General features: G+C 32.2%; 1 protein-coding gene across 1 annotated transcript in view; it reads right to left on the reverse strand.

The window, feature by feature from the left end:
- LOC137404726 (uncharacterized) overlaps positions 1-15607 on the reverse strand; it is a 111931-nt gene that overhangs the window by 23773 nt on the left and 72551 nt on the right. Inside the window, 12 exon segments of the mRNA XM_068090957.1 lie at positions 682-758; positions 1092-1263; positions 1502-1611; positions 1861-2044; positions 2320-2402; positions 5187-5352; positions 6329-6438; positions 7566-7764; positions 8108-8196; positions 13921-14111; positions 14498-14621; positions 15204-15437. Coding sequence (XP_067947058.1) covers positions 682-758; positions 1092-1263; positions 1502-1611; positions 1861-2044; positions 2320-2402; positions 5187-5352; positions 6329-6438; positions 7566-7764; positions 8108-8196; positions 13921-14111; positions 14498-14621; positions 15204-15437 — 1739 coding nt within the window.

Consider the following 15607-nt stretch of genomic DNA (forward strand, 5'->3'; position numbering starts at 1 on the left):
AAAAACTTTGCAAGGTGCAAGAAATTATACTAAGTGGCATATCTGAAAGAGACCATTCTTAAGCTATCCAAAAGGCCAATCAGAGTGTAATAAAGTATGATATGAAACGCGCAATAACATTACAGTTGGTTTAAAGACGGTGCTAAAAATGTTTCATTAAAATCACAACTCTCACCACACCTATTAACCTCTGTGCTAACATTATCAATACCCTCATTTTAATTTTCTTACTTATTGACAGAGCTTTTCTTGCTTCAATATACTAAATAGAAGCTCTCGATTTGACACATTGTGTTTTGTACATTACCACTTTAATAAAAAGGAATAAAACCGTTCAAGTATAACACTAGAAAGAATGTAAAATAATTTTTGTCATCATGCACAATAAAAGGTAGTCGAATGACAGCTACCACTAAAAGAGAGCATTTATCATTTTGATTTTGCTTGTTATAGCTAAAAATGACTTGCTAACTATTAACGAAACATCACATAATCGTTCACTTTGTAGTTCTTGTAATGAAATTGCATTATAAAACAAAATAAACACAAAAGTTTATAGAAAAAAAACTAAAGTTTCAGGTAAAACTATCAATGAGAATTCATATCTGATCAATCACTTGAAAGTTTCCAGTATCGCTGTTGCACTAGAAATACTAACAATATATGCTTAAAACTCCTTACTTCTAGATAGATGTTGATTGTCACTGTGTCATCTGAAGTTCCATTAGAATTTAGAGAGAAGACTGGAAGAGACGGATCTGGTAAAAAGTAAATACTAACTTGCAATAATCACACATTCGCCAAAGAACCGCTAGGGAAACCAAAGCTATTTACATGTTAAATAATGAATATAATATTATTTACTTAAAAGCATGTCTCAGCAAGTAGATGTTGTTGCAGCAAGCAATCAACTTACTAGTCAATAGTGTATTACTAGGGTTACTAACAATTTGTTCAGCTGGCAGTTAGTTTTGTAATCAAATAAGGATTTGTAATGCCAAGATTGAAAAATTGCACATTAGTCAACTCAAAATCTTTTTTACCAACAAACTCAATGTGTCTAATGGTTATGTCAAATGAAAATTGCTTACTATCACATGTGACGTGTATAATAAGTTCTTCAGCTGGACCAGGACCAATTTTAGTAGCTGCCCGCAGACTGCAGTTGACACGGTTTCCTGGTTCATATCTGCAATCTCTTAAAGATTTATCTGTAGTAGCTGTCCAGTTTGAATATGATTCACCTTGTTTTGCACATTTATGCTGCAAATGCATATTCTAAGAACTTTCCATAACTGATTCCACATTTGCAGTTATTGTATCAAAGCTACATAAAACTTTAGTAGTTATTCCATGTAATGTTAGTAATGAAATTGGTAAAGAATGTGCTCTATCAATTTGTGTAACCATTGACAAATAATGGATTGCAGCATCTTAAATTTGTCTGATTTCTGATTAAAAAAAATCCAGTAACCACTATTAAGGAAAATTGTAGACTTACTTCATACTTGGTAATGACTCCATTTGGTTGCAGAGGCTCCTCCCACTCAATTATTACACAGCTCTTATTCAGAGAGTATTTGTCTGTAATGACTGGTGCATTCCATGGCTCTTTAATCAATGAATTTTCAAATTATATCAAAATCAAAGCCAAGCTGTTCATGTTAACATATCATTTGTTTCATAGACAACTACACTAATATTTTATACAGAAAAAAGTAGATAACGATATGAAGGTTTTCTGTAAACTTTCTGTGCTTTCAGTGTTTTGAATTTTTTCCATGTCTGATTGCGAACATGTAACATATGAGTAGGTTAAATACTGCATTCAGCATAAATACATTTACTTTTATTACTTACCAAGTTCTCCTGTTATCACAGATATGTAATATTCACTACTGAAGAGTTCGTCGTTAGTAGCTTTGATAGTAATATTATAGTCAGTCAGAGCATTGAGGTCTCTAATAACGTTGTTTGTAGAATAACTCTCGTCAGGAATTTTATACTGCAGAGAATTTATAGAAGCACAGTGCGCTTGAACATTCTGAAATAATCAAAATAAGTTATTAGTAACAATCCTTTAGTTAAAAACATATACAGGCTACTTTACTTTGTAGATAGTTGTCTTTTGAAGTTCTCTTCTATTCAGTTTGATAACACAAAAACATGATACTAGCGGATACAACGCAATTAATGTATAGTTCGTTATGCTGAATGTTATTGCCCGAAAAATTCAAAACAATTAAAAGATTCATAATTTTCTTTTTACTTAAGTTGTATCACCGCTCTAAAATTAATTTGGGATGTGAGTACTCTTACCTTGACGGTAACAGTTATTCTTCTCCTCTTTCTGTCAGAGTCATAATTTTCAATTACTGTGGGAGTCGCAGTAAAAGCAGGAGCTGTCAAGCAGTGAGTGTCAGATACTCAATGTACATTACACTACAATCACTGACTCGCTGCACTATGGAATAATTTGAGCACTTAGCATTACATATGTCATCTTTTCATGGCTTTGTGCTAAAACTTCTAGCTATAGCATGATGCCAGCTTTAGACTGAACTGGTTGACAAAAAAAAATTGCTTAAATTCATATAGACATTGGCAGCAAAACTTGCAACCAATATAAAGCTGTAGTAGGCAATTAATTGCATAGAAATAAACTGCGAACCAAAGACTTGATTGTTACCCGTGTAACACCGGGCATTCTATAGCTATAACCTATAAATATAAATAAATAATAAACTATAAATATCTATGTTTGTATTTTGTTTGCTCATCTGTCTGTATGTCTATGTGTCCAGTTACACCGATTAAAATCTAACAATGGAAAGTCTGCTTTACAGATGGTTAGACCTTTAAACCTCTATGTATGAAAATCGGCAATATAAACCTTTATACTACGATTGTTCAACTGGCTGTAGCCAAGAATGATTGTGATGACATTCATTACATCAGGTAAAATACTCACACTTGAATCGTTTGAAGTTACTCACACCTACATCGCCTCTAATTATTAATTTATTTGACTGTTGTGCTATGAACCTGGCATCAAACAGGGATACTGTTGATGTAAAGATGTAAACTCCTAGCTCATGAGTTAAGTTAATCAAATTAATTGGATAAATTAAATTTATTAACCAAGCACTGCCATGAATTTGGCTAGTAGACTAATATTTTATGTAAAACTGTGTTCTAGTTTTGTAAGCCAAATATTCATAAATATACACAAGCTGCGTGCAGCACATGTTGTTAGTGTAAGTTCAATCTAATCCAACTTGATTGATTTTTTACAAATGTTTAATGTTACATTGAAATCTAGATGTGTGTTTTAGCCAATACATGTTACAAATATTGTCATGCCTCGGTCTTAACATTTAAGTCATTTGCAAATTTCGGATTAAATTTTATGCGATATACATGGATACCAGTCCTTTCTCAGAAAAAGCTATATGTTAGTATTCTACTACAAAAACTAAATTGAGATAAATTACTCATTCAATTTTCTAAAACAACCAGCCAAGTCTCTCTTTTCAAGTGGTATAAAATTCAGACGAAGACTCCACACTACTTAAAATAAAAGAAAGACATGTATTTTGTTTCAATGAAGAAAATTCTATAAAATTTCTGATTTTCCGAAGCCTTTACTTGCTGAAGCAAATTTAGAATTTCACAATAAAATGTTAAAAGTATAAGTAGTTTAACTAAATTTATTGTTATGCTAAATGAAATACAAAGCAATAAAAATATTTTTTTATGAATAACAGTCATTTATGAACGTAAAAATCATGAAACTGTAATTTCGAACTTTCCCTCGCCAGTATCGTTCTTCAAATCAAAACATAGTAAATCTACCTGCCAATATAACTCAAATAAACTGTCATAAACATGTTTCAAATGAAAAAAAACTTGTTCAATAAATTTTTTATTGACTTTTCAGATTTTATAGACAGCTCTAAAAATCAATATGATCCTATCAAAATTGAATGATAGCTTTTTTTATTCCAGCATAACAGTTCAAATTGGCAAAATTAAAAGGTAATAAAAACTTTGAAGCATTAAAAATGTTTCAAATTGACTTATGAGGTATTTCACTGTCTTACCCTTTCGGAATCTGCATATTTATTTCCGGAGTATAAAAGAACTATCGCGAACAACAAAATTTAAATTTGCCATGACGATTTCCGATTTAGGTAGATGTGTATATGGTGTTAGCATTTTGGTTATAACTTGTGCCAGAGATGTCATTGAGGCAGATTGTAAGTTTTTTGAATTGACCAAAAAGTTTTCTCTATGGCAAATCAAAAAATTATTTCAATAAGTTAGAAATAACTGTACATGAAATATGGGTGAATTATCAAGACGAGATAATTCGCGTTGGTTATGAGTGGTTTAATGCATTCTATTAATAGCTATTAATTTGATACAGCAACAATTTTTCAGAAGATCCTGCATACAGTTTGCTCACTCTGAATAGAAAGAAAAGCATTAGATATTTTGAGAATTATCTATCACATTATCCATTACATTAAAATAAATGAATAACATAATACAGACAGAAAAGTGAATATGAAAATTTAAATTTTACACAACAAACTACTAGATGAGTTGTTTGTGCAAAAAGCTATAGCTTCTACTTTACTTTGAAACATCTGATGAAAACTAATGCAACTCTGAACTACATGTGAAACAAGTGATAATAATTTACTTGGTTTACTTCACATTGAACAGGAGTTACATGTAGGTAACTTTATTCAGTTGATATAAAGTTGTAGTGTTTTGAATAGTCAAGTTTTTTGGCTGATTACAGTTACAAAAAGAAACTTTAAAGTTTACCTACACTCTATAAAACCATTGCAATTTTTGTTACTCACACATATTTTTATTACTTCACAATTTCTTCACTTGCACACAGAGGTGTAGTTGTCTTCTTTTGAAAACTACCCCATTAGTCAGTATTATTACTGATCACTAGACTATTCCATTCTGTACCAAAATAAATAGTTCAGTCGTTTTTTATTTGCTAGTATATATTAAATTAAGAAACTGAGACATACAAATGTTGCAACTGTGATCAACACAATATTGGTACACGAGTGTGAGGTAGTACCTAAAATATAGATATGTTTAGTGCTTAAACAATATTTCAAATGATCATGAGTTTTACCAATCCTAAATTTGCTCACCTGCACATTTAGTTGTAGTTGCCTTCTTTTGAGAATTACCCCAACCAGCAGTATTTTTAGCTCTGAGTTGACACTCTGCATTACTGTATGGTTGATACTTACATATGGTTTTTTCTACTGAGTTGCCAATGCCCATCCAGTTGCTATCACCATTATTACATTTATACTGTAAATATATGATGGATTCTGAGTGAAATGGTACCTAATATCACAAGTAAATATTTTGCCAGCATTAGAAGAACTAAGAAATATCTGTCCATTTTTAAATATGAGAGAACTAGACACCTGTAGCAGTAATTTAAACATGTCATATGTATTAATCACTGTATTTAATACCTTTTAATGTAACTTATTAAATTTGCTAATAAATTTCAAAAGTGTTATAGCAGAGCTGAGTACATGAACCTTTTTAGCATAAATAACAAATGCTAACAAAAAGAATGTGAAATTGCTCATGTACTGCAATAATATTTATGATATGTACATGTAAAAACTATAGTTATGTTTGCTTAGTTTTCGGAATCAATGTTATGGCAATTATCAATGCACTTGTATTATTAAAAAATGCAGCATTATAGTCTTATTAAATTTGGTTCTCAGATCATTAGTATTTGAGTTTATTAGAACTTCTTCAGCTCAAAAAACTTTCCCTAAAAAGAGCAATTTTGTCACCAGCAGTGGCTTTTCAAGGATGTTATTTTCAATTGTTATACTCAACAGTTGATATTTTTGAGATAAACATGATACAACTTCATACCTCTATGTACACATAAAGGTATCAAAGCATTCTTGCATTTGAAAATGTTAACTGGGCTTCATTTTTCCTCTACTTTGTTTTAACTTGGTATTGCAATTAAACAGTTCAATTCAAAATGTTTAGCATCATTTCAGAGTTTCAGATCAATTTGTTTTAGTTTGTTTAAAACTTTGATTATTCAAAGTAAAGCATGGTCAACATTTTAATGTGTGATAAAACCATCACCCGCAACTTAATTTAATGTAAAGTTTTATCGAGTTACAGGGTCCTATAATTATCTTCAGATATGAGAGTTATACCATCTCTCTGACCGTTTGCATCTAAACATGTGAAGCTTTCGTGATAAAAAACTCTGACCTATCTTTACTTTAAAGCAGCTGAGTACCTGATACTGAGTGATGGTTCCTCCAGGAAACTCTGGTTCAACACTGGTGAACCTGACACAGTAAGGACGTGTTGCTGTCAAAGTTGGTTGGATGGATTCAAACTGTGGCTCTACAAATAAGAACATACAGTATGCATGCAATTAGAGAACAACTAAAAAACATCGATGCAAACAGAAAATGGATAATTGAGAGTTAAAACTACAATTTATTTTCAAAGCTCATATTGCTGAACTGAAGATCAAAATTTGAATGTTCTCATTATTTGACTTGAATGTAGAAATTTAGCAACTTCAAAAAGCTTTGCATAAGCTTGTGTTGTTTTATAGAACTGGTATATTCTACACAGTAAACTTCCCTCTACTGTTCTCAGCCTGGGTGCCTGGGTTTCTGGGATACCCACATAAGGTGAGTGACAACTATAATTCGATTGTTGCATGCAGAACAATTATTTTAAAAAAAACATTGAAAAATATTTGATTAACATGAAATTGGTAGAAGGATAGTAGTAGGTGTGGGTGTTCTGATAGGTTATGTTGACTTATGTTTCTAATTAAATATTCCATGATGAAAGTTGCACTGTTGTTCTTGTTTGCTTGTTTCTATTACAGTATTTATGACAAAGCTTACTTAGATGTTTGCAAATATAAATTGTTTTATAGCAGCTTTATAAGTGGCAATGAAAATTAATTGATGCAGTGTCATTTAGAACATTTTCTTTACTGTTATATAACAAATATTGTGGCAGCGTCATGAAATGTAACCAGAAAAGTCTTCCAGTTCTAAAAAAATAAACAAAGTAAATACATTATAAAACTGTTTGTTTGCGAGTGAGAGTTAAATCTGCATCAGTGTGTAACAACATTTACAATATTCATTCCATTATCGAAAGCACTTTTTCTATGTCACTACTGTAAGATAAGTCCAATCAAACCCATTAGAAACCTGATACCATGCTAGCAATTTCAGTCCAACAAGCAAATTACATATATTTTATGTTTGTTCATTTTTTACAAAAGCAAGTGACAAGCTATATAGCTTCAATACTACATTTTCTAAACTAATTTTGACGCTTTAGTTGCACTTATACATGTAACTAATTTTAACAAATAGTAAGTCACTAAAAAGGGAAAAGTTTAGATTTGATGTCAATAGCTACTTATATTATGCTCCGCACAGCCTTGTTATGCATAACCTCAGGTTCAGTCTCAAGAGTTACTGTTGGGTTACTAAACTTACTCAGGGCTCCAGATGTTCCACTTTTACTGATGAACCCAGATGAACCAACACTATTCTCAGCTCTAACAGCAAACTCATACTCCTCTACTCCATCAACATAGAATACTGCAGACCTTGTTTTCTGCTTAGCTGTTAGTGAGCCTCCATTTAGTTTGTAGCGGTAGTTCAGTTCATCTCCGCAGTTGGCTCTGGTTGGTGGCTAAAAAATGAATTTATTTTAATATTTTGGTGCTCATTAAAATATTTTATTTGTGAAGATACAGCAATTGCATTGAGAAAATAATAAAGAATAATATCATTTTTATTTAGTTTGATTACATGAAACAAAAAGCTATTTCAACGTATACCTATAACTTTTGTTTTTACTGTACATTTTGACAAACATATACATATTGATATTGTTTCAACAATATTTTGTAGAAACCCACCCTTACCTACACACTTCAACATGTCCTTACAAGTGACACTTGCTGGTGTCTAAAATTTCATTTTGAACACTCTAAGGAGGTAAATACATTATTAGGTAAATAAACTTTTCTTACCTGCCAGGATGCAGTGTACTTCCATCTCTGTCTACCACTGTTCTGAGTCTTTGTAGGTGTAAATGTGATCATTATTGGTGGTTCAGGAGCTACATGAATGAATAGATACAAAATTTAAGAAGGCGGCATCTCTAGCAATGTTTAAAAAGTCCCAGCTTGTAGTGACAAGTGTTTGAGCTATTTTCAAAACTTGCAACTGGTAGGCTTTACCTTTGCTGTGAAGCCTAATTATACCACTTCTAAAAATAACTTCTTTATAGAACATTGCGCAAATTTTGACTCAAATCTGAAAAATTATAGTAAATCTAATATCAAATATTTGACCATGCACATACTCAGATGGACAAGCTGTCGCTGCCTTTTGAGGCACCAACTTGATGAACAACATGATGATGATTAACCTGATGAATAACGTGCCAATACAGTTCTCAGCTTCATAAAACAAAATTTATTCACTCGATATTCTCTGTTAAAAATACTTTGATTATAGATTGATATTTAAAATGTTAGTCTTTGAGTCATATTGCCTTATGCCATTGTGTAGATATTTTGCTTTGCTTTTAGAGAGTTCGTCTTTTTTGTAGAACAGTGTGAATAAAAGCACTTTGGGTGTGTGTATTTACTTTTGACTTGTCTGGTTTAATGAAATAGTCAATAAAACTACTATAAAAGCAGTACACTATAAAAGCATTTGGAGCTGTCCATGAAAGAATGCTATTTTTGCCACAGGTCGTAGCCAGTTAGTCATTTGATACAGCAGTGGCGATGTCATATATTTGAATAAAGTAGTAGCCAGCGTATAACTATTCTTGCTCAGTGTCCGTATAAAGCAAAACCCAAGTTATGACTTATAGCGACATACCCAAAACTTAGTGCATGTGTTATAAATGCATCAACTCAAAGGAAAATTGCTTAACTGATCAGATTCATACCCAAGAAATGAAATGTGCATAAATACAATTTTTTCACCAACCTGAATTGATATAATTTATGCTTAGGAAAGTATATTCTTGATATAATTTATGCTTAGAAAAGTATATTCTTTTCAAATATGTAGAAAAGCTTTTGATGAGCCATGTCTATTTTTATTGCCAACCAAAATCATATTAATTTCAATACAAAAATGGTTATTTAATATACAAATAAAAATTCCTATGGATCTTCACTCCTCACAACTAGTTCATGTGCAATCTTTCAGAATGAGCATATCATGTTATAAAACAAAATAATTGAATGAGTTAGAATTAATATGAATGCCTAAAAGGTTGGAAGAGTTGAAATTATTTAACATACATGTATTTTTTACTTTTTCAACTTGAAAACTTGCTGAGTAAAAATAACTTAAACCTTGAGTGGTGTTTGAAAGTAGGTTGCTAGCAACATTAGCTCATCAAGGCAAACTGAGATTAAGGCTATGTCAGCTCAGTATGGGAAAGTTTGCAGCATTGGCAATATGAATTACTTTTACATCAGTTAATTAAGTCTCTGTTAGCTAATTATTCTCGGTTTGCAGGCCTCATAAACAACCTCTGTCTCTGCACCTTGCTCTTACAGAATAACCTCTCATTCTTGTTAACTTTTTGATATGTTTTGACTTTTTAATATGTTTTGCAGGTTTAAAAATTAGACTGTAAATCAATTATCAGTAAACAGTTGGAAGGTTAAAAAACATGTCACAAACATTACTAAAACGCATTTTCTAATACTTTCTTTTACTGAGTTTTACTAGTACAGACATTTACTATACATCAAATATACAAATTAATGTATACATTGCCAAAGTATGCCCTGTTCTGTTATATGAACATGTATGCATAATTTAAGTCTCACAATTTTGTGTTAAACTTGCATTAGAATTATTATTGTGTCTGATTTCAAACTAGTAATTCCTGATGTCATCTGCAAAAAAGTACTTGCTATAAACTGCAATAATTAATACAGTGTCAATGTCCACAGTGATACGGGATTTTACATATTCACATTAAATAGTTTGTCTTATCATCTCAATTTTTAATAATTAGCATACTGATAACAAAGAGATTAATCACAGCAATAATGGCAGCAATAATGATAATGTGAATTATAATAATGATATTAGGAATCATTGTAATTGTGATATTTTGATCGAGAAAAAGCTAAAGTATTCACAGTCTTAAGAGAAAGACCTATGTGATGGCTAGGTAAACAAACATGTGCATAGAAAGTGTCTTAGATACACTCAAAAACCAGTGGTAACAAGTACTTGGCGGCGGATGAAGCGGGGTGCTCTAAAAAGGAAGGCTGAACGCTTCCTTGTGGCATATAATGATGAACCATTGCACACAAATAATAGGAAAACTCTAATTGAGAAAACAAGCAGCGGCCCGAATTACAGGCTACGTACAAAAGAATTGAAACTATCAGATGCTTCGTTGAAAATCGGCAAAAACTGCACAAGCTGAAAATAAAACGTGAAATAACAAAGTAGCAGTGGCAGTGCAATGGAACACCAACTATCTTGTTCGAAAAGGTGGTGCAACTGCAGTGCTCACAAAGTGAGTCAAAACCATGAGGTACTTTAAGGTTTTTATTTGCTTGCCAATAAAGTGATTGAAGTAAAAAAACTGAACTTGGTTATAGTTGATTAAGTGTGGAAGGAGTGTTTGATTATTAAGATAGCTATATCTGGAATTGCAAGAGTGTAGAAAATAAACAGATACCAAAACGTGTACAGAACTAGGATTCATTATCAGTAGATCACGGTAGGTAGACCAAAGGTGGTACCCAAGTTAATTAGAACTCTCAAAACAGTAAGTGGCAGAATGATTTGACTTGACATGACATCTCGTACCTGACTAAAAAGAAGCAGGCATGCCCTTCAAATAATACAGAAAAATGACCAAGTCTAATGCTAGTAAAAATTTGGAGAGTATTTCTACAGCAGAAGAAAATAGTGTCAGTCATTCAACGTTTAATCATAGGTAGACTAAAAATGTATACTATGAGTATATAAAGCAATAGATGAAAACCTCCAACCGCTGACTAGTAAATGTTCAAAAATGGGCAATCTGCTCAAAGGGAGCAAAAAATATAAATTAGTAGTTACACGAGAGTATATCTATTAAACGCAGTCTACTATGCACTGACAAGTACGTGTAGCATAACAATTTCAATAAACAGCTTATTAAAATGTAAAGGTAAGACCGCTTCAGCATTTAGTGTTCATTTAGGTAAGTTGATTGAGGCATGCGGAGCATCTAGTACTGGTTCATAAAGATACCAAGCAATCTAAGATTATTGACATTGCTTAACCAAATGATGTAGTTGGTACTAGAACAGAAAAAGAAACTAGAGGGAAGTACAGAGAATTGTGATTTGAACTGTAAAGGCGGCAAGGTATAAAAACAAAATATACCAATGATTGTTCGAGCCTTAAAGGTTGACTTGCAACAACATTCCCATCACATTTATTTAGTATCAAAAGATTCACCATGTCTTACTATGTTGTGTTGTAGGTGCCAAATATGTGGAAATGTGATTACAAGCTCTTAAAAGCTCAAAAACGAAAAGCCGCCGTAGATTGGAATCTCTTTATTTTGATTACGTAGCCACGCAATTTGCTTATCGTCTTGTCACATATGTTCTCACGTGAATTGAAAGGCCAATATAAAGCTCAATACAAAACTTATCGTAGTACTAGTTTATGACAAACACTTCGGTTTTTACCGAAGACCCTGTATCTAATATAGATGCTCGCTACTTTACAGTTTTGTTTCGGTTTGGTCTAATCGGCTAGTCGTAATCTGATCAAGTGATCCAATACATCACAAAAAGTTTTTGCAGCACTTTTCGATTATTACAGGTGACCAAAAAGGCTCATCATGATTATCAGACAATGATATGTACTCCTTCGAGGTAAGGTTAAAAAGTTAAATGAATTTTTGCGGTAAGTTATAAGATATCCCTGCTAAAAGTGACAGCATTACAATGATGATAAAACAGACGCTTAAAAACGATAGATATGGTTTTATTGAATGTGTGAAGTATATTTGTAAAAATATTTCGACGAATAAGGTTGCAAGAAAGTGTAAACAGAAGCCATCTCTCACAAATGCGTCACATTTGAGCCGTTTAGGAAAGCGAATCCAAACTAAGGCGGTCTTGCGAGGCTTTCGATTAACTGTTCGTTTTGAGCTTTTAAGAGCTTGTAATCACATTTCCACATATTTAGCACCTACAACACAACAGAGTAAGACATGGTGAATCTTATGATCCCAAATAACTGTAATGTGAAGTTTGTTGCAAGTCAACCTTTAAGAACCTTATGCAACAGACTGATTTCATACTGTGCTAAAATATGTGTTACCGTGCTCTCTGAAACAGTTAATATATTTAAACTTCAAGGTACCGCTCCAATTATCTGAAAAAGATCTCTAGTACTGTTCAATTATGTGACAACTCTTTGGTCTTTGAATAAGCCTCTGGATTACTGTAAATCCAGTCAAAACTGTATACCCAAATAGCAATAACAATAACAGTAACACTAACAGGCAATCTTACCATAATTACAACTAATATAGCCAATGATTTGAACAGTTTTTGTTCTTTTACCTACTGTAAACACAGCTGGTATCTAATCTGCCTTTTCAATCATGCTACAAAATTTTATCTTAATTACTATCACACATGGAATAAACTTTAATTTCACTTGCATCCTCAATGATTGCTACCCAATCAGCAGATTCATCACAAAATTAGCACACAGAACAAATTGAATTTGCGGATTTTGTGACAAACTTTACTAAGATTTAGTGAGAGACATAATTGCAGAGGTAAAAATAAATGGGGTTGTAGACTTTTATGGCTGTAAGTATAAAACTTAAAGGTTTTATAAAACAAATAAATAGAAGATATAAATATCATGCACCGGTATTTTGATGATTCAAAGTAGAGAACTTTAACTTTCAAAGCTAAAATTTTTTCAACTGCTCTGAAAGCATTATTAATAAGTTGACGGTTTAAGTGTGTGCAATCAGAGTTTCTTTAAGTGATACAGCATATGAATTAAACAATCCAGATCCTGCTTAACCATATCACTAATTTAACTTTCTGAGTTTCGCTGATCTGAGATGTCCATGTTCGATGTTTATGTTCTAGTTCAGACTACTTACATTAAGCGTACACCAAGTTTTACTAAATAGAAAACTAATAACGCTTTGATTTTGATGTACATCATAACGGTTTGAAGTGTTATTTTCATGATTGTCTTCTGCAAATTGTTTAGAATATTCTTGTATAACACAAACTATTCTAACTGTTGCTACTGAAAAATTAATGTTTCTTAGCAATCAAGTAATAATTGTTACATTTATCTATTTTTATAGCTTACATAAATATTACATTACAATTTAATACCTAAAATTTTAGCAGCCAATCAAAAAAAGGTACAATTTATTATAGTATGCAGATTTAGGCATGTTAACTACAGTGTAACATATGTTGAATCAAAATAGATTTTTATTCTCCTCTTTTTTGACTCAATGTTTATCTGTGTCTAGAGAAATATTTCATAAAATTCTATTGGATGACATTTTGTAGAGCCTGAACTATTCCGAGCCAAAGTATTGTAGCCTTTGTAAATGCGGGTAAAGCGTTTAATTAGTTGAGTAGTATAAAGTTAAATACTCACCAATACAAAACTGTGTGAGTATAACATAGTAAACTTAAGTATTCTAACAGTTTTAATCTAAGCAAATACGAAAAGTATCATTTGGTGAAAATATTATGTAAACTTGTAATTCAGCAGTCAATCACAGAGAAAAAACACATCTAACCTGCACAATCAGTGGATTGAGAAATAGTGGGGGTGTTTCCAGGACATTTGTATCCTTGAACCAAACAAGAGAGAGTAAAACTGTAGGAGATTCCAGGACCCAGTTCAGAAAAGGTAACACTCAGTCTTGGGAAGTTGTTGTTGTGAGTAACAGTTTGGGTGCCACCAGAGTTACTTGCTTCTATTTCATATCTGAAATATTTCAAATAGGCTTTGTTACCAAGTTATGAACCAAGTGCTCAGTTAGCCCAATACAGCTGCCAATAATAGTTGGTAAAATTTGATAAATAGGCAATGCCAGCTATCTTGTTAACTGGAATAGCTACATTCACCAACAGCTGTTAAAACCAACATGTATTGGTAATTTATACAAACTGACTACAGCTGTTGAGCAAGTTTTCTTTCTTTAGAAATCAAATGACACTGCCCGATTTTGTTGAGAATGTGACACACAAAGACTTAGCTACAGCAAAATAAATGTTACAAATTAGTTATGTCATAACTTCCTGTTTATAGACAAGTTGGAAGATTTTTAGTACTAAGTCGATCATCTTCGTGTTTAATCTCCTACAGCTCACCTAGTTGGTGGAAGACCTCCTATCATAAGCTGAGCCCATGGTTTAAAAGATAATGTAATTGACTTGGTAGTTACTGCTTCCATTTTAATATCAACATGCGCATCAATGTTCAGTTGAGGAAGCTCTACAAAATTACATAGTGTGAATCATTCATAAATTCATGAAGTACCAAAAAAGATTGCACAATGTTAATTTCTGCCTATCTCTACCAGTTATGTCTGTATATTATCTTTAAAAAGTATATGTCTATCAGTGCTTTATACTATGAAGCATGTCAATTTTTTTGCCGAAAGTCTAGAAATGGTTTACATGGTTACCTTATAAACCCCACACAAACTTTTTATGGTGACTTCTGAAATTTATTTTAAATGAGCATAAAGTTCAATGATTGCCTTATTTTTTTGCTTGCAGTAATTTTTTCAGTTTTCAGTTCATAGACTAGTTTTTCAAAAATAAAACGGTGTGTTGACACCGCACTGAAATTGCAGTGCAACATGTACTAGCCAAATGAAGTTTATAATTTAATCTTGCTTGTTACGACAAAAAAAATTACCAGCTTATTCATTGCTTAGCATAATTATGATGGTAAAAGATAAATCTATCAAATCAAATTTAGGCAAAAATACTTAACTCATACATTCAGCCATTTCAACAACTGGTTGAGTGTCATTGTATACATATAATAGTGATTTTGAGGTGTACTAACCATGACCATAGACCTCTACTTGTCTCAGTTCTATCCATGTGTCAGCTGTGCTAAAGATACTGAACTGTCTTGTGAGAGGATTGATGGGATCACTGTCACAAGACTTTGTATATTCTTCTCCTATTGCTGACTCAGTGCGCGAGCATATATTCCAGCCATCAACACTGTTAATATTGGGGTTGGAGCTTGTACCAGACGGATTAGTGAGGAAATAGACTTCTTTCAACCGACTTGCTGTAATGTGAAATAAAGTTTTAAGATTGCTGAAACACCTAAACAAACAAAATTTTGATAATAAAATATATACAAACCTAATAGCTAGTAATTTAATGGAAATACTGAATTATTGAATGTATTGAAACTTTAATACTTTTAGACAGCTACTGATGATGAAGTTCTGTTTT

This window comes from Watersipora subatra, chromosome 9 (assembly GCF_963576615.1).
Source record: "Watersipora subatra chromosome 9, tzWatSuba1.1, whole genome shotgun sequence".
Classification (NCBI taxonomy): Eukaryota; Metazoa; Bryozoa; class Gymnolaemata; order Cheilostomatida; family Watersiporidae; genus Watersipora; species Watersipora subatra.